We start from the raw sequence: 19,647 nt of genomic DNA on the forward strand, positions 1-19,647 counted from the left end.
AAACTTACCAGAAACAGACAACATAAAAATCGAAAGTCGGCAAATAACTGTAAAATTAAGTGTATTATGTGGCTGGGTGCGAATATCGAAAATTGGTCATTTGAAACGGCGCAACATATCACTGCTTGATACCGAACGCTGTACATATTTAAATTAACCAAGTGTAGCGAAATGCTTTAAAAATAAAACAACTATTTTTCCTACCCGTTTTTTTTGCTAAAGTTGTTTAAATAGAGCGCTTTTTAATCAAAAAAATATTTTTGTCAAAAGAACTACCGATAAACCAGCGTGGATCGAAGTGTAAATAAGATGAGCAAGCGTGCTGCAAAAAATCCCCTTGCGTGGAAATTTCCTGGCCAAAGCTTGAAGTTTGTACGAAACGTGTTGGCGGCTTTCGCAATAATGGTGTATTGATTTTCTTCATTTGGTTGGAAATTAAAAACTGACGATCATGATTGAACGAGATGATGCGTTTATGCAAGTTTTCTGGGATTTGGCGGATGACAAAGAGGAAAAACGTATCGGTGCAAGCAAAAAGCTTGTATCAAATCTTCTGGATAAGCAAGACCAGGTATAAATCAGTTTACTCGAAGTATTCTTTCTGGAAGAATACGTCAATTGCTTTTAGTTAACAGGAGACATTTTGTTGTAATTGATAACACAGGCCGAAGATCCTTCAGAGCTTTGTCCAGATTTAAAATATGCTGTTGCTCGTCTTGTTGGGGGGTTGGGATCAAATAGAAAGTGTGCCCGTGTTGGATTTTCCGCTGCACTAACTACCCTTCTGAAACGTGTGCCCTCCAACCTTATAACTGCCAAAGATGTATTGGATTTGATGTCTGAAAAGCTTCAACTGGGAAACACAAGAAGTGTAAGAACCTTCTTTGTTTTCTGGTAAACAGTGCCAAAAAACTGATGCTTCTTGGCTGTGATTATTTTGATTATTAACTTACAACCACCATATTGTATCTATATTCATATTGAGGTCAATCTACTGTATTCTAACTGTAGTCGATTGTACTTTCTCATAGGAAGACAGAGAAATTTTGTTTGGGCGAGTGTTTTGTCTGCTGTGCCTTATCCACAGTGACAAGCTTTTGCAAAAAGGTGGCACCAACACTGTTCTGATTCACCATGTCACCAAAGAATTTATTCGAATGTCAAAAATGAAATCCTACATCCATAAAGTGGCCATTGCTGGGCTCTGTGAACTCTGTAAACAGGTAGAGACAGCTTCTTGCTATTTCTGTGGAAATTTGAATAAAATTTAACAATATCTCTTTTTCTTGTCAAGGTCCCAGAAGAGGTTTTTGCGAAGGCAATGTGGCCCACACTGTCATCAAGCTTCTCTACAGGCTGGGAAAATTGCTCACCCGAAATGTTACAGCTATTACTTGTTTGCCATCAATCCAACCCAGAATGTTGTGGAAAAACATTTTTGAAAACGAATAAATGGATACCAATGAAGTTAAAAAGGGCTGATATAATTGGTAATAACCGAAACCATTTAAATTAATTACAACCACAGTTACGAGTTTTACATAGCCAAAGCATCACATGTTAAAATTTGTTCTGCTTGCATTTTCACAACAGGTTTTTGTGCTGGTCTATTTGCATATATGGTAAAACACTATTGCTAACCCTTGCAGGTAAATTGTACTTAAATTAATTAATGTATTACAGGTCCACATAGTTTTAAGCACCTCGCTCGAATTGTTGCTGAGACTACTCCATGTCAACCCAATGTTGATCCATTCGCATTGGAAATTATATCATCCATTTCCAAACAAGGACCAGATGTTTTGGGAAAGTTTTGGAGTGAGAGCTTGTCATCCACACTCCTGTCTTCTTCACCCGAAAGGAAATGTCTTGCAATCAAGTTGGCTTGCTATTCTCTTCCCTATCTTAATGTTAACTCGGTGAGCAGTGTTTTGAATTTTAAAAAATATCTTATTTCCTACAATGCATCATACCAATAAATATTTTTATGTTTGTCTTTCTGCTATCAAATAAATAATTGTGGTAATGCACTTTTTACAAAAAATACAATTTTTGTTAAATTTTAAAATTATTTTATCTTTGATCAATGTTTAGTTATCGTGTCCATTTATTTACAGGTTGCTTTGGTTTGGAACAAAGACCTTCTCATAAACCTCTACCATGCCCTAATGAACAAGGATCACTATTTCCATCGTTACTGCAAAGAACAACTGCCACAAGAACTCAGAGAAAAGCTCTCTGACAAGAAAGTGTCCCCTGATGTACAATACCAACTATTGTGCCAGTTATGGAAAAGGTATATATATATATATATACCATTTTCTTTGCTTTTTCGAGCAAGAAGGCATGACATTTTCATTCATGAACGTTTTTCAGTCCCGGTGGTATTCACTTGGATGGAATTACTCATTCCAGTGTAGTGAGTACTGTAGTTGGACATCTTAAACTTCCAGCTCTCCTCAGGCACATTGGTTGGTTAAAGAAACTCTTTCTATTTGGAACTGCTGGTGATGTGGGAATCAAAGAAATCAACTTGGAAGTTGCCAGAACGTAAGAGTGAATTATTTTTGGTACATATTTTACAAGGAAAGGTAGCTTGTTATGGAGCACTTTAGGTGGTGTTATGCAGAAAAGATGCTGTGCCAATCTTGATAAATGTGCAACCAGAATGTCGATCTATAACGTCTGTTGTTTGAACTGTATTGTTTTTGTTTTTTTTAATATAACTTAGATTGTGTATTTGCTGAATTTAGGTAAAAATGGTTAAACATCCATTGTTTTAAAGTCATGCTGATTGCACCCATGCATCGACGTTGTTAGCAATGCTGTTAACACTTGACAAAGTATTAATCATAATTTTAAAGAAGTAAAAAATACGTTTATAAAACTATGTTAAAAAAAAGGCTTTTTTGCATCGAGATTTATCAATCATTTGCCAAATTAACCCCTCTGTTAGATAAGTACCTGGGCAAGTGGTTTAAAACTTGGTTTGTTGCAGATGGTCTGCTTCCCAGCTTGCCCATCTTGTTCGCATGGTTCATCTACCCAGGAATGAAGGATGGATGAGCGGCATTGCAAAATTTGTATTTCTGCACGGCCACTTTGCAAGTAGGATGAAAATCCAAAAGTGCAGCGAAACAGTTAAAATAATTTCTTCTGAAATTTAGTCGAAAAACAGGCAAAGGCCTCTGACATAGAAGAGGTGCAAATGGTTGATGAACACTTTATGGAGTTGTCCGAGTCTACTCAAGGTCGAGTTCGTCAGACATCACAAACTGTCATCACCTGGCTGAACAACATGCTGCCACTGAACGCAGAGAAACAAGTAAAATGATTATGTTTTTTTTGACGTAAGTTTGGATCTTGTTTATTTATGTTGTTTTAATCAATTCCTTAAATTCCTTTTATGTTGCTGATGTTATATTATATGTTGTTGTCGGCTGTTTCAAGTTTCCTAGTATTTATTTTTATAAAATCTTGATATTGCTTGGCTTGTAGGAATCGGCAAAAAAGATTCCTGGGCTGATGTCAAGTGGTGAATTTTGGCTTAAAATGATTGTGGAATTTGCGAATGAGCTCATGCAAGAAGAAGGGGTTTCTCTTGCTGGAGAGATGGATGATAACACCAAGGAGGCCTGGAATGAAGCTATGACTTTCATTAAAAAGATGTCGAAATTGAAAAAAGGTTTGTTTTGACCTGCTTACATATTTCTACAATTACATTGACAAGCTGCATTGAACCTCTAAATCTATGTTGTTAATTTCAGCATTTTATTTTTTGTCATTATTTAATTCAGGATAATTAGTGATAAATGCTGTTATTGTTGTTGGCCTATAGGCAATATCCCATTGCTGTGATACATTTTTTTAGATTCAAAGAGTGGCAAAGCATCAGAAGCAACAGCAATGCAGTTGTTGCTTTTACACGTCAGTGTACAGCTTCTGTCACCCGATGCTGATGTGAAAAAATCAGCAGTTGATGTAATTGGCGACTTACGTGAAATTATTGTTGAACGTTTCAGCAGAGAAAGAAATAAGTTGAAGTTATCTGATGATGAAGGATCGCCTCATTGGGTTGAGGTACTATTCTTGTGTTTATGGATTTACCTATTTTTTCTTGGGATTAGGTTAAAAGCAACAGTTATCAAACCATGCTTTCACATGCCAAAGCACAATTGTATGACTGCGAAGGCCCTTTAATCTGATGAAGTGCACATAGCATGAACATTGGTTTTGTCATCTTGTCATTGTGTTAAAAAGAAACAAAAACTTTTTGTAAACATAATATCGTATTTCATAATACAGTTCACTAAGTTTCAAAGTTTTTAAATCTATACATTTTGATCTCAGGTAATTGTTGAAATCCTGTTGAGTATGTTGTCACAAGGATCACACAGTGTACGAATAATTGCCGACCAAGTGTTCAAACTTATCTCATCACATATGACCGGTCATGCAATGCAACTGGTGACAGATGTAAGTTATCTGCTGGTTGAAATGAACAGTTTTGTAAAAATGGGGTTTGCTTCAGTATAGTAATGTATGCATTGTATATTGTAAAAGTTTTGAAATACGTTTTGTGAATTTGCACTCATTGTCTTTCAAGACTATCACACAAATACTTACACAATTGGCACATCTTACATAGCATATTGATAATTTTTACTGGTTACAAAGACTAATATAATAAAAATGATGACTAAAGTTATTAAAATAAAGTTTTTCACTGCATGCCATATAAAAAAAAATTATGTAGGTTCTCACAATGAAAGATGGGGAACTAATGAAGAATGCAGATGAGGATGCGGAAGATGAGGAAGATGATAATGCAGAGGAACCACAGATGGAAGAAGGAGGTTGAAATTTCGTTTTTTATTTGTTTGCCATTTTGGGAAAACTTCCTTTTAGGAAAATAAGAACTCTATCTGTAAAAAAAGTAAATATTGAAACAGATTTTTTAAATCGTGACAACTTTTTGTCGTACAGAGGATGAAATGGACACAAGCGAAGATGAAGAGCCGAGTGGGGATGAGGCAGAGGAAGAGGCAGATGGTGTGGATGCTGAGTTCAGGCGGAAGATCAAAGAAGCATTAGGGGATGCTGCAGCTCCATCTGATTATGTAAGTACAACTAATGAGACTTTTGTTAATCCCAATTTTATGTTGGCAACATTCTTGTTTTTTGTAACTTGAATTCCATTTAAGTGTGCATTTAAGCCATCAATATATGTTATGCAAGTTGATTCATATGATTCATGGTTTGTTTCAAAATCATAATCCAGTTACAGATTGTATCCTCCTTCCAATTAAATGAGCAGGAAAGTAATGTTGTTGTCAATGGAGTAGTTGTTGTAGCTTAACTTTCCAGTCAAAAGCTGTGCTTGTGCTTCTTAGTAGTATTCTGCATTGCAAAAGGACTCAAGTTCATCCTTGGGGATTAGTTTTATTGCAACATTGTGTTGTTAGGAAAGTGAAGATAATAATGAAGAAGAAGATGAAGATTCTGAAAGCGATGCTGAAATGAGCGACGATGCTATGATGAGAATTGATCCAATGCTCTCCAATATATTCAAGGAACGGAAGGTAGTCTTTTTACTTTTTACAGTATAATTACATTTGAATATCACAGAGAACTTGCTGACCAAGTACTGAATTATGTCTTTGTCCAGATAAGTGGAGAATTTGCAAAAAAATAAAAACATTTGTCATAGCTGTCTGTTTTTACAAACAATAACTTTTGTGTGAAAGAAATCGAAAAAGGCAGTGAAGAAGAACAACAAATTGCATGTGACCCACTTTCAACTGCGCTGTCTGGACCTTGTCGAATCTTTCATTTCCCGTCATCATGCAACTAACCCTATGGTTCTTACTCTTGTACGCCCTCTACTGGACGTGGTAGAAATCGCTGCAAGAGATCCTGACAAATCGGCTTTGGCTGAACGAGCAACAGTTATATTAAGGTAGGCATTATGAATATAGACTGAAGTTGGTCCCGTAAACCTTGCAGACAGTAAGACCTTCTGATTAAAGTTAATGTATCTGTTTGTAATTTTCCCTGTTAATGCTGAAAGCTTGAAATGATCAGACAATGTTTTGGGTCATTCAGGATTATGCTTCGTTATCTCGTAAATATTACTGATTATTTATCCTACATGAGCCAATACACATATATGAGGGCTCAGTTCTGCACCGAATGCCAATACCTACATTATACCACCACCTTTCGGCAGGTTTTTCCGTCAAGAACATTTTACAAATTGTCTTTTTTAATCGCACACATTTGTTGTGCAAGCCTCTGATAAAATCTCAAAAGTTTTTGTTCTGTGGCTGTGGCTGTGACTTTATTGCACACATATTGGAGTACGATGAGATGTAAGAAGATGAAAGAAATATTACGTAAATACAACTCATGATATGGCGTTTGCGTACTGTCATATCTACGAAAATCGCGTATTGCAACAAGGTTTCCGTCAGATTACTGACACACAGATTTTCTGGAAGCAAGTACTAAACACACTTGCACGGTTATTGTAAGTGTCTGTGTTGTTGTTAACGAAACGTCGTAAGGTGCAAACTATGACAAAATTTTCCAACTCTCGATGAAAACGTCGCACATAAAACAAAAACCTGGAATAGAAAACAATTCGGAAGAGCGAGATAAAAACATAAACAAAAACGAGCCCAGGAGAAATTGCTTGAAGCTCAGTCATTGCACCGGCAACCGATCGCTTTGCGTGCGGAAAACTGGATGGCGACCTCTCGAAGTTTTTCTCTTCACGCGCGGCTGATGAAGCGATCTTCCCCTTCTTTCCTCCCAGTATTTCGGCTTCTCGTCCTCTTTTTGCTCATGGAAGCTCCTCCATCTCTCCTCTGACGCGTTTTCCCCATTTTTTGCGTACCGCATCCGGGGAATCACCCCGTTTTCTGGGGTCGCGGGTGATGTTGGGGCTGTGTTTGGGTGTTCTGTTATCGTGTGAAGAACTATGTCGTCTGGCTCCACGGACGTGGTTCTTTTCATGGATGCTCTGTGCTGAGGAGTGCCTGATATTCCGTTGGATTTACTTTGGTCCAAAGCTCCCTCTAATTCAATTTGTATTTCGACTGGATCAAGCGACGTATTGTCTTGCGCTTTGGCGTGAACTGCGTTTCCATTTCCGTCTCGTGATATTATTCCAATCTCCGTTTCACGAAACTCAACTTTCGTCTGGCACCCGCTCAACACCACACGTATTTCCTGGTCCTCACAGACCTCTAGTGGCGTACGCCCCGAGCTATCCGTCAAGCTAGGGTCGGCGCCGCGTTCAAGAAGCATCTTAACCACGCCGTTGGCGCCCGCTCTGGCCGCATGGTGGAGTGGTGTTGCGCAGCTGTAGTTACCAGCGTTTACAGGTGCTCCCTTGTTTAGAAGGACGTTAACCACAGACGTGTAGCCGTATGTGGCAGCTTTATGTAATGGTGTGTCCAGAAGTCTGTCGATCGCGATGATGTCAGCGCCGTTGATCAGGAGCAGTGACGTAACCTGCAAAGACGCATTTTTTATTACCATTTCACTAACTATGAACATGTTGATGGTTTAGAGACATTAAAAGCCTAATACACAATAGTAGTTTCGCAACGTTTTAGATCTGTTACATTTCTTGCTCATATAATGGACTCATCATATCTTACGTCTTTGTGGCCTTGTTTGGTGGCAAGGTGGAGAGGTGTACCAATCTTACTGTCCTGCCCGATATTCACGTTGGCCCCGTGTTCCAGTAACGCCTGAAACACAAATTAATTAGGAACGGTCTGAGAGTCGTCTGTGGTTGCGCACAAGCGTACCAAGAAAGTTGTCATACTTAAACGACTGGTACTTGGTTATAACAATTGTATTTACATGTTTATTGAAATGCATGTCATAACTTTCCACATTCCTGTTAAATTAGACTATGTTAATAACCAGCTGCACTTCACACAGCGATTCGATCGATGTTTTCGGTGTGTTTTCCTTTGTCTGAGTCTTGATATGTTCACTTTACCAAGTTTGTTACGCTTTTGGAGCATATGACCAACCTTAACTATCCCAAGGTGACCTTGCTGCACGGCCACATGTAAGGGATACTCTTCTGAAGGTGATTGGTCGTCTTGCGAAGGCCACGTCGTCTGATTGGTCGAGGCTCCGGCTTTGAGCATCATGCGCACCTTACAACACAAACAATAAACACATTATCTACTCGTAAACAGCGTTACGTCTAGTGTAAACTAAAGTAACCAAAGCAGTGTCTATTATCCCAACTTACTGGAAATGTCACTACTTACGTCAGAACAAACCGCACTACAACTCGGTTTTTACTTACTAGAGTCTCGTTCCGTTGTGTGATCGCCATGCTGAGAAACGAACACTTCGGATTTTCACTGTATTCGTTCGGGTTTGCCCCTACGCACCATATAAATCACGGGATTAGATAAAACCGTGGGATCGCAACCTAAACCACGTACCTAACAAACCACATGCTTGACGAGTCACATACTTTACACAAGAGCCTTTGTTTACAAGTCAAGGGGATACGATTGAGCTTGCCCAGTTTTAAAATATTTATCACATGTGGGGATTTCCTCAGCGCTTCGTTTTGTATAATTTAAATGCCGCAGTAATCGGTGCACTGCTTAAACACGAAATATCCACTTGTTTTGTGGAAAAGCGAAAATTGTTTCCATGACAACAGCGTTTAAAATTTATCAATAAAGCCTGAAGCTCATGAACTTTTGGGATGAGTTGTAGAAGAAATGACCTAGATTTGTTTTTTGAATAATTTTCAATAACTATGCAATAGTTTTAGAAATTGAAACAAATATATAGTCAGATCCTTCTATTGTGCGCCTGTCGTTTACTCTGGTTCATCCAACAAGAAATACGGGTTAAAAAATTGGCCTCATCAACATTGCAAAACATTACACCGCGTTGATTTTTCCTATTGTTAAGTATAACCTTCAACTCTATAAGTTAAACCAACTGTTACCAAAATATGGACGCCAAGATAGGGCAGGTCAGTCACAACACACAAAAATATTAAAAAAAAACTCTTTTTCTATGCATCAAGCCGGCATTTTACGTCATGTGTTTCAGAACTATAAAAACTGTATAACAAGAGATCAACATACCTCTGCTCAGCAGCTTTCTAACTTTTTTATCGTCTTGAAGCTGCAGACAAGTTTCCAATTCTTTCTCCTTGTCGGCGCAACACCACAACTTAAACATGGTTGGATTTGTGTCACTTCATAATACGCCCTAACCCTGTAACGCTCCTGCACAGATAAATGCAAAATATCATCCATGAGATTTCGCGTAAAAAGAACCTCTTGATGCTCTCCTTATTAAAATGCTCCTGTTTAAAACTTGCATTTCGTCAGCGCGCTTTGGTCAAACGGAAGATAATGATCACTGATGGAATGATCTGTCAACGACTCAATACTATTCCGTTAATGCGTCGTTATATCTCGTTATGCTTCATCTTCCATTTCCATTTACTTTCATTCTTTACATCGCTTTGCCATTTGTCGAGGCTTACTCCTGACCAAGGCGTTCCTAAGTTAACCAAACAACTTCACTTGCACGGTGGAACATCAAACACCATATCCTCTCGCACCAGCAAGTCCAACTCTGAAGCAGCGTTCTGAAGTACCCCAGCTATTTATATACCCTTCCATAAGCGAAACCACAGCCCGGCCAGCTACTGGCCTCGTGTTATGTTTGTTAATGTCCTGCCTCTCGCCAATATCAACAGCCCGCATAGGCCTGTGGTTTTTACGGCGCGCCCAACTGGGTTAATTGCGCGCGGAACGCACAAAGGGCCCAGCGCAGTGTGTGGCGCGGACCGTGACCCGCGGTTCCCCCGGGCACAGTTTGGAATTCTCCTCTCGTCGGTCCCGCCGTCTTGGTCGGTCGTCCATCCATCACCTTCGTCGATTGAAACCCTTTCTCCGTGATCACCATGGCGCAAATAGATTAAACACCGCTTGTTGGTTAAGTTCGTTCGCTGATTAGGTCGTTAAGCTCCAAAGCGCGATTGGAATGCGTTTCCGATAGTTCCAAGGCAATAATCCTCACTAAACGAAGAGCGTGCTTACCTCATGTAAGCAATATGTTCTGTTGGCAGTAGTAGTTTTGTTCAAGCCTTTCCTTTGAATTTAATGCTTGTTTCAAATTTGAAGGCTTGAGCCATAAAAACGCAATATTAAAAATTCATTGCGGTTGGAATTGCCATATCTCTATGGTGCTACCTTGCACTCTTATCTCAGAAGCGCAGAAGGCGTCAAACACTAAAACACGTTAAAAAACGCTCTAAATTGATCTCCGAAAACCGCTTCCTGAACCAAATCGAACAGCGTCTATGATTTTGAACATACGCTTTACTTGTGTTTTCCGGGCAATTTCATATATACGCGGAAGCATTGCGATGTTTAAAGTAACACTTAATTAAGCATATCCAGGTGCCGCTGCTATGCATTCGGATATTTGTGGTAATCTCTATGCGATGAAGAACATAGTTTATTAATGTTGCCCGATCCGCGCTTGTTTTCTAGCCTTGCATGGCCGCCACCAACAAGCCACAGCTTATCCCTCAAGCCCCTGCATGTTATTTTTACTTGGGTATATACGCTACACCGAGTCTGACATTTGCTTCACCGGAAAAGCTGGAAGTTCAAGGCATTTTAGAATGCCTCCCTGTTGTTTTAGGAGACAGTGTTTCTGTGTCTGCACACTCAGTTCAGGTTTTTCGGGCGGAAGCCTCTCCCCAAACTAAACTTCGTACGTTGAGTCAAATGCTCACGCTCGGTTAGATAAGAGATTTTAAGAAACGTTTCTCTTCCTGTTTTAAACTTCCGACTTGGAAGGGTTTTGCTTTAAAAACTGTTGCCTTCAATGTACTCTTGTGTGGTTCTCAAACATTAGGTCAAGCTAAACAACAACACGTCCGGTTGTAATCATAGGCGAACTGTGTATACGCTTTAATTACTTGACTGGTGCCCTCATTCGTAATTTGCTATCCATCGAAGGGTATATTGTGACCAATGACTGTAATTTTTCACCAGTACGTGCTTAACTACTACAGCCTTAATTCCAAACTACAGTCTTCTTTTCTATCGAGTATCATTAAACAAAAGGTCCCTCGCTTTTTGCTCAATTGATTCAATCATCACTTTTGTACTTAACTCGACATAGAGTGTAACCTTCTTTGGACATACAACAATGCTAATCACGGGAATTAACAGATGTTGATTCCTTTTTTTCGCGGAAATGTCGACACCATATGATTGCGAAACTCTTTCCGCTACGTTTATGCTTTAAGTGTGTGTTTTTTTCCAAAACCTACAGGAACTTACGTAACGATCACTGTACGTATATTTCTCTTGCTCAACCCTGGCGTTCGGTTGCGCCGACATCCGAAACGAGGTTTGTTTTGGTCAACGTCGATAACCTGATAAGTTGCGACACAAAAATTCCTAAAGGTTCGAGAAAAAGGAAAGTAAACAAAGACGGGTTACTCACCGCGTGGGTGACAAACAAGACAGCCATTTGACCACCGCGATTAAAATCCACGTCTTCAGCAAATTTATGTAACTGCCAGTCTATTCCTCGTCTGTACCTTTTTCGTTAATATTACTTGCTCTGAGCCACTATATTCCAGCATCTAAAAACACTGTAAATAGTCTATTCATGGTCTGCGTTAATTTGTAATAAGCTCACTTTATGTAAGACCAGTTTTTACAACCACACACTACCCCTACTCCACAACTTACCAATATTTGTCTTCAGGATAAAACTGTGCAAAATGAAGGGCTACCCCCGACCACTTACCGCTGAGCACATCCAGAACTGCCACACTGATATTGAGCAGATACTCGGCAAGTGCCAGAGAGCGGCAGGCGGGCAATTCCATGCCCAACTCTCATCACACGCTGCCATGTTCCTTCTGCGCGTTCTGTGTGGGAACCCAGGCACCACTGAAGGGTATGTAGTTTATGGTATGCAGGTGCCTTAGTTGGGAGGCCGTTTTAATAATGCATCTCCGGGTACGTATTAAAGGAGCTGTGGAGAAAATTGCTCGTCGGATGGTCTATGCGTAAATTTGTATGTACACACACTCTTCTGTAAGGTTTGAATCACGTTTTATGTAACCGCAGTGGTCAGTTGACCTATCGGCACCATGGAGTTCGCTTTTTTTGTACAAAATCGCTATGCATATAATTTAAGAAAATTTGGTCGGAACTGTTTGTACTATTTTAAATCAGTCGCCCCTCTACTAAAACTAACATAAATAACAGCATGTGACCTCATACAATACTGCCTTGTCCGAACCTTATTATCACTCTGAAATTTGCACAGGAGCGCAACAGGTGCAGTGGACATAGACCGCATCACGTGTGCATACGGCCATGCACTGAAAGACTACATGTCGAGGAGGGATAGCCATCTCCATCTGTGCGTCCTCCACGACTACGTGAGTCGATATCCACAGTTGGCGAAGGATTTAATCGAACCTCTGATTGGTTTTATCAAGGATGGCATTCTTGTATATAGAAAGGTAACGGCATTTTTACTTTGCGTTGCTTACAACTGTATCATGTTTATCGAACCTCTATGAAGATATGAGGCAGGAAAAAACATATTTTGTCACTCTTTTTTAACTTGTTATAGACCCAGGCATGTCAACTGCTTACGTCACTGATGACGTGTGCGGCCGTGCGCTCCGATGCACAAAAACACTGCAAAGAGTTAATTCTGAACATTTGCGGGATTTTGGAAGACTTGATCGCAAACACCCGTGACGTCAAACCCAACTACGTCAACGAACTTCTAAAGTGAGTGTTGGTCCAAAGATGAAAGACGTTTGATGGCTTATAAGTTGTTCTTGATTGTTTTGAAACACTAATGGAAACTCGTGTTTCGTCGAACCTGTTACCGAAGTTGTTAATTTGGAGAAATCGATTTCTTGTGTTTTGTGCAAACGTAAACATCAATTGAAAATCTAATTTAAAACTGTACTTTTCACTCTTCGTTGTGAATGAAAATTATCCCTCCAGATTATTGTACCACGCTGTACGATTAACGAAAGAAAAAGACAGCAATCACGACTGGAGCAAAACGATTCAAGTTTTGAAGAACCTTCTCGAAATGCCTGAGGTTCAAAGGTCACAAGGCATGACCAACTTGACTTGGAAAGTTGCCACTTTCTTGGGACAAATGTGAGAATATCTGACGGACAAACCGTGCTGTGTCAGCGTGCTGATGTATAGACTTAACATTCCACGAATAAAAATAAATGCATTTTGTGTAGTTGGGATATAGTAAATGGCTAAATAAACAATAGGCGTGATTTGATCATTATTACTATGTGCTTTGTTTTTAGTCGCCCCAAAGTGGACAAAACGCAGCAAAGAAACGAGAGAAGAAAACTAAAGGAAGAAAAAGCGAAAGTGGAGCAAGGTAAAATTTTGATCGAAAATCAGTGCCTACAGCGTGTCGTCAATGCCATTTGTCGGTCAAATTGCGCGCTTGCGTATTGACATTGAACAACGTAGTAAGTGTTTTTAAGCTGCCTTCCACACTGGCATAATTCTGTTTCAGCTGGTGGTTAAAACAAACCCATTTTCTTTATTGCGGCTATCCTTCATGCCTTGAAACACTTTTTCGCAGCTAAAGCTGGCGTGAAGGAAGAAGAGTCGACAGAACCGAAGGAGAGTCGCCGTGAGATCAAACGTCGTGTGCGCAAGGAGAAGAAACAAGCCAAGCGACAAGCTAATGCTAAACGCCGGAGCGGATCGACTGGCGGGGGAGTCCCCAAGAAGAAGGCCAAAAAGAAACAGCGCCCCCAGTCGGTAGAGGGAGAATAGCGGTTTTCGTGAAAATAAATTTTCATGGACAGACTATTTGATTGTTTTGTGATTTTCTGTAGTCAATTTTTGTGGAAAATATTCTAGGGGACGTTTTATGTCAGGATTTTTCGGAGCTTGAATAGTCCAAGCTCCCACCACACAGACGGTATTTAAACTTTAGCATTACCTCACGGATGTCATTGAAAATATTCCTCTCGTTCTATTACGCGTATGATATTTAAAACAGTTGTCTTGCTCAATCACGTACAAGTTATTTTAAATTGTTGAAGATTACAGTGGACCAAAAATAAACAAAATGGGGTTCCGTTATATTCACTAAACCAGTGCTTCCCAACCTTTTTCAGTTCGCGACCCACTTTTAATGCAAGTTTTATTGTGCGACCCGCAAAGAGATATGACCAAACGAATGAAAAACAATTTAATGAGAGAAGAAACAATGAATACACATGCAATTTACTATTAATGCGAACATTTAGAAATGCTTCGCGACCCACCTGAAATAGCTTCATGGGTCGCGACCCACTGGTTGGGAAGCACTGTACTAAACTATATTTCCCAATTTGGTTCAACTACACTGCCACAATCTTGCTTGAAATCCTAGGTGTTTTGTAAAACAATAGTAACATCAGTACTTGGCATCAATTTACTTGGCAGCTGCATTTCCACAGTAAAATATTAAAAATTAGAAACTTTTGTATTGAATTTGTTTCACGTTCAGTTCAAAGAAAATTATTTGCCGATTGAAAGTTTATTTTAAAAAGAAGAACCGAAGAACAACCTGTGTTCGCTAGGAGTTTCTTGTAAAGCGATAATCTTGGAGTTGCACTTCGTTCCGGCTTAAACTGCGTCATCGTCCAAAAATGTCCCGGCACTATCTAATAAATCTTCAAAACAGGACAAGACTATACCCTCTATCCCTAGACGCTTTTTCATTATAGTTTCTGATTTTCAGATGTCCGTGTTATGTGAACTTCAATAATATGTGAATCTGAGGATATTATTTATCTGACAACTAAAAATCTATTACAACTTTTCCACATGTTCTGCATCTTGTTAAAATCTCTGTTAATTACCAACGAGCGAAGGCAAACGGCAGTTTCAACAATGACTGAAGAAGAAAAAAGTTACTGTACAAAGTATCTGACGGCGCTGAAACAACGCAGCCCGTTAATCGTTGCTCGCGGTTTCAAAAAAGTTTTTCGTGCTCTTGTCGTTGTCGACACGGTGGCCTGTTTCCATCAACAACGTTACGCTGTTGTGGTTTGTGGAGTTGTCTGTCGAATTTTCATCTAGTAGATTATTCAACATTACGCTTTCGGCACTGGTTCGACTGGAGAAGGGAAGAATGTTGCCCGCGTTGCCTGACAATAGGCTTTTGGTCCCTGCGTACGCGTCAGTGGTTTTCACCATCCCTTGGTGCTGCAGTGTCCCGTTTAAAAGTTCAGCTTCCTCTTCCTGTCACAAAATGACATTTAGGATAACGTAAAGCTCTGTCAAGAATTTAATACCTTCATCGTTGGCAATTTTTAAATCCACTTAATAGGTTTTGTTTATTTCTTTAGCATGGCTAAATTATTTTTAGTTGCTTGGTTATATCGTTTACGATTTTCAATCAAACCGAAACATTTGCCAAACCAAGAAAATGTAGGCTCGACCATATGGTATTTGTTTTTTGTTTATTATTTCTAACTCATCGTAAGAATAAAGGAACTTAAGGAAGCATCAATCTGATACCAATTCATTATATTACCTTGACAGCTCCAGAATCGAATCTCCCACCATTGCCTCTGTTTCTCATCATAGCATGTTTATGTCTTGATTCGTGCAGATATTTCTGTGATTGGAAACAGATCTTGTTGAGTATGTTGCAGAGTAGTAAAAGTTTATGTCAAACTACAGTAACTACATTATTTATTAATTATAAAGACAGAGATTATAGCAGTCAGAATTTATATTTTTCAACTAGATTATAAACTGAGAAATAAGTTATCGTGTGTTCATAGAAGGTTGAAGCAGTGGTGAAGTACACCAAATTTTGGGGTATATGTAGTCAATACATTTTTCTTAGTTAATAATCAAAATAAATTAATCTTCTACAGAGTAAATATCAATAAAAACCATTCTTCATTAAAGTACAATTCCACACATCTCAAAAATTCATTATCCCAACATAATATATCTGCTACAAAACCACATGTGCATTTTCCCACCTTGCGCTCCTTAGGCAACCTCCCTTCAGCTTCCAGTTTGGCACGAGCTTGCCTTCGTTTTAATATTCTGTGGTATTGTTTTGCATTTACATACAACGGTTCCTCCTCTAGGACTTCAGTTTGACCACCAGCTGTTTGTGATAGCTGGACACGTTGCAGGCCCCCAGTACCACTGGGCACCATCTGTAATAATATTTTGGAATATTATTATGAATCAAATTTGTATAGTTGCTGGAACCTATGTACTGTGTCTTTTATACATTGCCTGATTACTTTGTGTCACCGGACTATGGACATTTTAACCTTATTTTAATATAGTTTTATTAAACTATATTTTTGCCCGGTAAGACATTATGAAATTCCGAAAGAAATGTTTTGATCACAAAAACTGGAAAATGCATATTACATGATTTGCATTTGATTGGTAAACACACGCAAATACTGACCATTATAATTCCACCACCTTGCACATTGCCACCAAGACTAACCGCACTCCCTGGTGAAATAATTGAAGGGTTGTTGTTAGCTGAGTTTACTTGCTGTAAGACTACAGCTGCTGTTCCCTGCCCAATAGTCTGCACATTGTTGCCTGCAACCTGGAAAATATTTCAGGGTAATACAACATTGAATTAGAAATGTTGTTGGGAAACTTCTTACCTGCACAAGCTGTGGTGTATTTGTGTTGTTGCCATCTGCTTGCAAAACAACTTGAGCAATGCCATTTTGCTGAAATTACACATTGTTCATGGATTATTATGGCTCTTTATCATAATTATATATATGTGATTTGATTGATACCCGAACCAGTAGCGCTATTAATACCAAGCAGTAGTTTGGCCATAGTGTGCTCCAGGGTGGTTAATTTGTGTTTTTTGGTACCCAACAAATCAATGTTAACCAAAAGCTACTACAAAGTGGAAATTAACATGCCTGCTGGTTTAAAAGCTAGTCCAGTGCCACAATCACCAGTTGCACTGGTGTGACCTATAGGTCGAAACGGTGTGCACTTCTACACATTGTGTTTAGTATATTATAATTATAAAAAATCTTTAAATTCAGTTATGACCAAAGTGTATATCTACACATAAACACAAAACATTTTTAACACAAATTTAGGACTGAAATATTACAATTCTCTGTCAGAAGTGTTCTTTTTTGTTTTCTATCAGGCTAAAAAGATCTCGGCAAAGATTAAACCCACACCTGTTGTGGAGCAGGTTGCTGCTGTATCACAAGCTGGGCAGCAGCGTTATTGCCCTGAAGTTGTAACCCAGTTGATGTTTGGACAAATTGAAGTGTGTTGATTAGGTTTTGTGCTGATGCAGCACCATTGCTTGTGGATATATTCTGAAATGAAAAAACAACATATCACAAACAGATATTCAAAAACCATGTCTAGAGTGTTTTCAGGACAAGGCACAGGTCTGCACACACATGACAAGTGTTATACATGCATATAACATCAGATTACATGCAAGATATTACATACTGATGTGTTGTTGTTGTTTTGAATGAGTACTGATGACTGTTGATTAGATTGTTGAACAAGTGGACTTCCATTCATTGCAACAAGCTGAAAAACGAAAATGATTCGTAAAAACCGAACATGCAAAACCTTATCAAATGTACAACCTGGTAAGTTTGTTGCCCATTTGGTCCAGTTGTTTGCACCAGCTGGGCTTGAATGGACTCTCCACCATTAAGGCCAAGTGCATTTTGACCATCCATGCTCTGGTTTCAACCTTAATGATGTAAAATACTTGCTTTATCATTACACCACTTTTCAAAAGACAAGCAGTTCCCACACAAGTTTTTTAGTTGCAGTTTACGTGTACAACCAACTTTGGGCAAAAAGAAATTACAATCCAGCGGATACGTCTAAATAAACAAAACGGTACGTATAAATAGATTACCATAGCGAAATACACAAAAAGGGTCTGCTTTTGGCGTTTTCGGCAGCCATGTTTTCTTCCGTGGCAGTAATTCAGTCACTAACAAGTTGATACAAACGAACACAAGTGCGTCAACATTCGCATTTCGTACCCAAATGTCCACTTACCGATAAATGGCTGAAATCCAGATACTATTTTGCAAAGCCTTTCTGATTGGATCGGTGACGTTCCAGCACAACGAATAGAAAATGGCCCCTTCGGATCCTGGCCATTCAGCTGGCATTCATTCTTTGACCAATCATGCGGTTTCGTTTGATCACGTGTTAAGTGAAATGCACGGGAAAGCTAAAAATGGAAAAATTCGTCAAATAACTCAACAAGCGAGGTGAGATTCACGAGCATTTTCACAAGCGGTTAAATGTAAAAATATGGTTTGTATGTTTCGGACTGGATAATCTTTTATAGTGTTTTCAATGCCCTTTTTATTTTATTTCTTGAATTATTTGTTCGTTTTTGTTGTCAATCACATTTATTTTTTAAGTTAGTTTATACATTTCAGGGTATACTAAATGACGGGGAAAAATTGGCAACGAAGAATTGTTCCAAAAAGTTAAAAGTCAATATACTACGAAACCGTACGTATTCAAAGACAGTGATGTTTTGCATACGGATAAGCGAAAAAATAAACAACATGCAATATGGGTCTGGGAAGAAAAAGAGAAATGGACAGGGTGGATGAAAATGGATGAATTAGTACTGAGATGTAAAACGTAGGCGGATTTTTTAAAATGATGGACGGGAGAGCGATCCAAGGCCGGGTCCACACTCACGCTTTGCGCCGGCGGATTATTTGTTTGTTTCAATGTCCCAAGCCTACGCCCGCACGCCGGCGTATAAAGAAACAAACAAAGAATCCGCCGGCGCAAAGCGTGAGTGTGGACCCGGCCTAATGGTATTATTTCCTCCAATCTGTGGGTCCCTATATTTAAGCATGCGTAAGCCGAAGGTGGTGTTAGCCCTTGTGTGAAAAAAGCTGAAAGCATTTCTTGTGAAATGATCGTGCACTGTGTGTACAAATAGGGAGTTGTAAGAGGCCGGTAGATGGCCGGCAACCATTATCACGGAAACCAACTGCTATAATTACGGTCAGCGATTATAATTGTCAAATTGGTTTGTGCATGTTGTAAAACAAAACTATTCAGATATAAATACGAATAATTGCACTCAGGTATTTAGCAGAATCCGAACTTTCGTGGCTTCATACCCGCGATCGTAATACTCACGTTAACTACCTGTAACACACAATGGACACACTTTATTTATGGTAAGAGTTGTTTCTTGGCAATGAAGCTCGATTGATGAACAATTTTGTGCATAAAACCATGCAGCGTGGAAATGTGTGATACAGTAGTGTTAAAATAAGGGTTCCCTGACAAATTATGTTCACCAGTCTACCCATGCGACAAAACCCGGTGCTTTGACAGATGGTATGAACTTCGTACGTTTTTAGCTCTTCGGTTGTCCATGGGTGTATATATCTCGTCTCGTCTCGCTCCATTTCATAACTGGCAACCGACACTGCTGAATCAAGAACCCCAAAAACATGTTTCAAAAACTAAACTGCTTCGCAAATTCTTATTTTTCAAAATGTAAATCAGTTTACAGTAA

The 19,647-nt window shown here is 39.2% G+C and overlaps 3 protein-coding genes across 5 annotated transcripts; 1 reads left to right on the forward strand and 2 right to left on the reverse strand.

The window, feature by feature from the left end:
* Positions 1-351: 351 nt before the first annotated feature.
* On the forward strand, positions 352-14,108 carry LOC145897414 (myb-binding protein 1A-like). Its single transcript, XM_082985695.1, has 22 exons — positions 352-571; positions 665-871; positions 1,032-1,223; positions 1,295-1,490; positions 1,684-1,919; positions 2,118-2,296; positions 2,377-2,550; positions 2,999-3,108; positions 3,168-3,325; positions 3,499-3,685; positions 3,872-4,080; positions 4,351-4,476; positions 4,757-4,856; positions 4,987-5,120; positions 5,466-5,582; positions 5,748-5,959; positions 11,797-11,991; positions 12,367-12,565; positions 12,679-12,842; positions 13,065-13,226; positions 13,391-13,467; positions 13,678-14,108. The coding sequence occupies exons 1-22, from the start codon at positions 452-454 to the stop codon at positions 13,872-13,874; spliced, it is 3,651 nt and encodes a 1,216-aa protein (XP_082841821.1). The 5' UTR covers positions 352-451; the 3' UTR covers positions 13,875-14,108.
* Positions 6,355-9,277, reverse strand: LOC145897415 (uncharacterized). Its single transcript, XM_082985696.1, has 5 exons — positions 9,141-9,277; positions 8,336-8,415; positions 8,052-8,180; positions 7,668-7,760; positions 6,355-7,518 (listed from the first exon to the last, which is right to left on the reverse strand). Exons 1-5 carry the CDS (start codon positions 9,235-9,237, stop codon positions 6,706-6,708), a joined length of 1,212 nt encoding a protein of 403 aa, XP_082841822.1. The 5' UTR covers positions 9,238-9,277; the 3' UTR covers positions 6,355-6,705.
* An 808-nt stretch (positions 14,109-14,916) lies between the features above and the next one.
* On the reverse strand, positions 14,917-18,271 carry LOC145897416 (uncharacterized). 3 transcript variants are annotated; one of them, XM_082985697.1, is made up of 9 exons: positions 18,147-18,271; positions 17,720-17,829; positions 17,577-17,660; positions 17,291-17,434; positions 16,745-16,813; positions 16,534-16,683; positions 16,088-16,270; positions 15,628-15,711; positions 14,917-15,332 (listed from the first exon to the last, which is right to left on the reverse strand). In XM_082985697.1, the coding sequence occupies exons 2-9, from the start codon at positions 17,813-17,815 to the stop codon at positions 15,045-15,047; spliced, it is 1,098 nt and encodes a 365-aa protein (XP_082841823.1). In that variant the 5' UTR covers positions 17,816-17,829; positions 18,147-18,271; the 3' UTR covers positions 14,917-15,044. The 3 variants fall into 3 exon arrangements, with proteins under 3 accessions (XP_082841823.1, XP_082841826.1, XP_082841827.1); XM_082985700.1 differs by lacking the exon at positions 18,147-18,271 and adding an exon at positions 18,001-18,133; XM_082985701.1 differs by lacking the exon at positions 18,147-18,271 and adding an exon at positions 17,893-17,942.
* Between the last annotated feature and the right edge of the window lie 1,376 nt (positions 18,272-19,647).

The sequence above is a fragment of the Ascidia mentula genome, chromosome 4 (genome assembly GCF_947561715.1).
Source record: "Ascidia mentula chromosome 4, kaAscMent1.1, whole genome shotgun sequence".
Taxonomy (NCBI): Eukaryota; Metazoa; Chordata; class Ascidiacea; order Phlebobranchia; family Ascidiidae; genus Ascidia; species Ascidia mentula.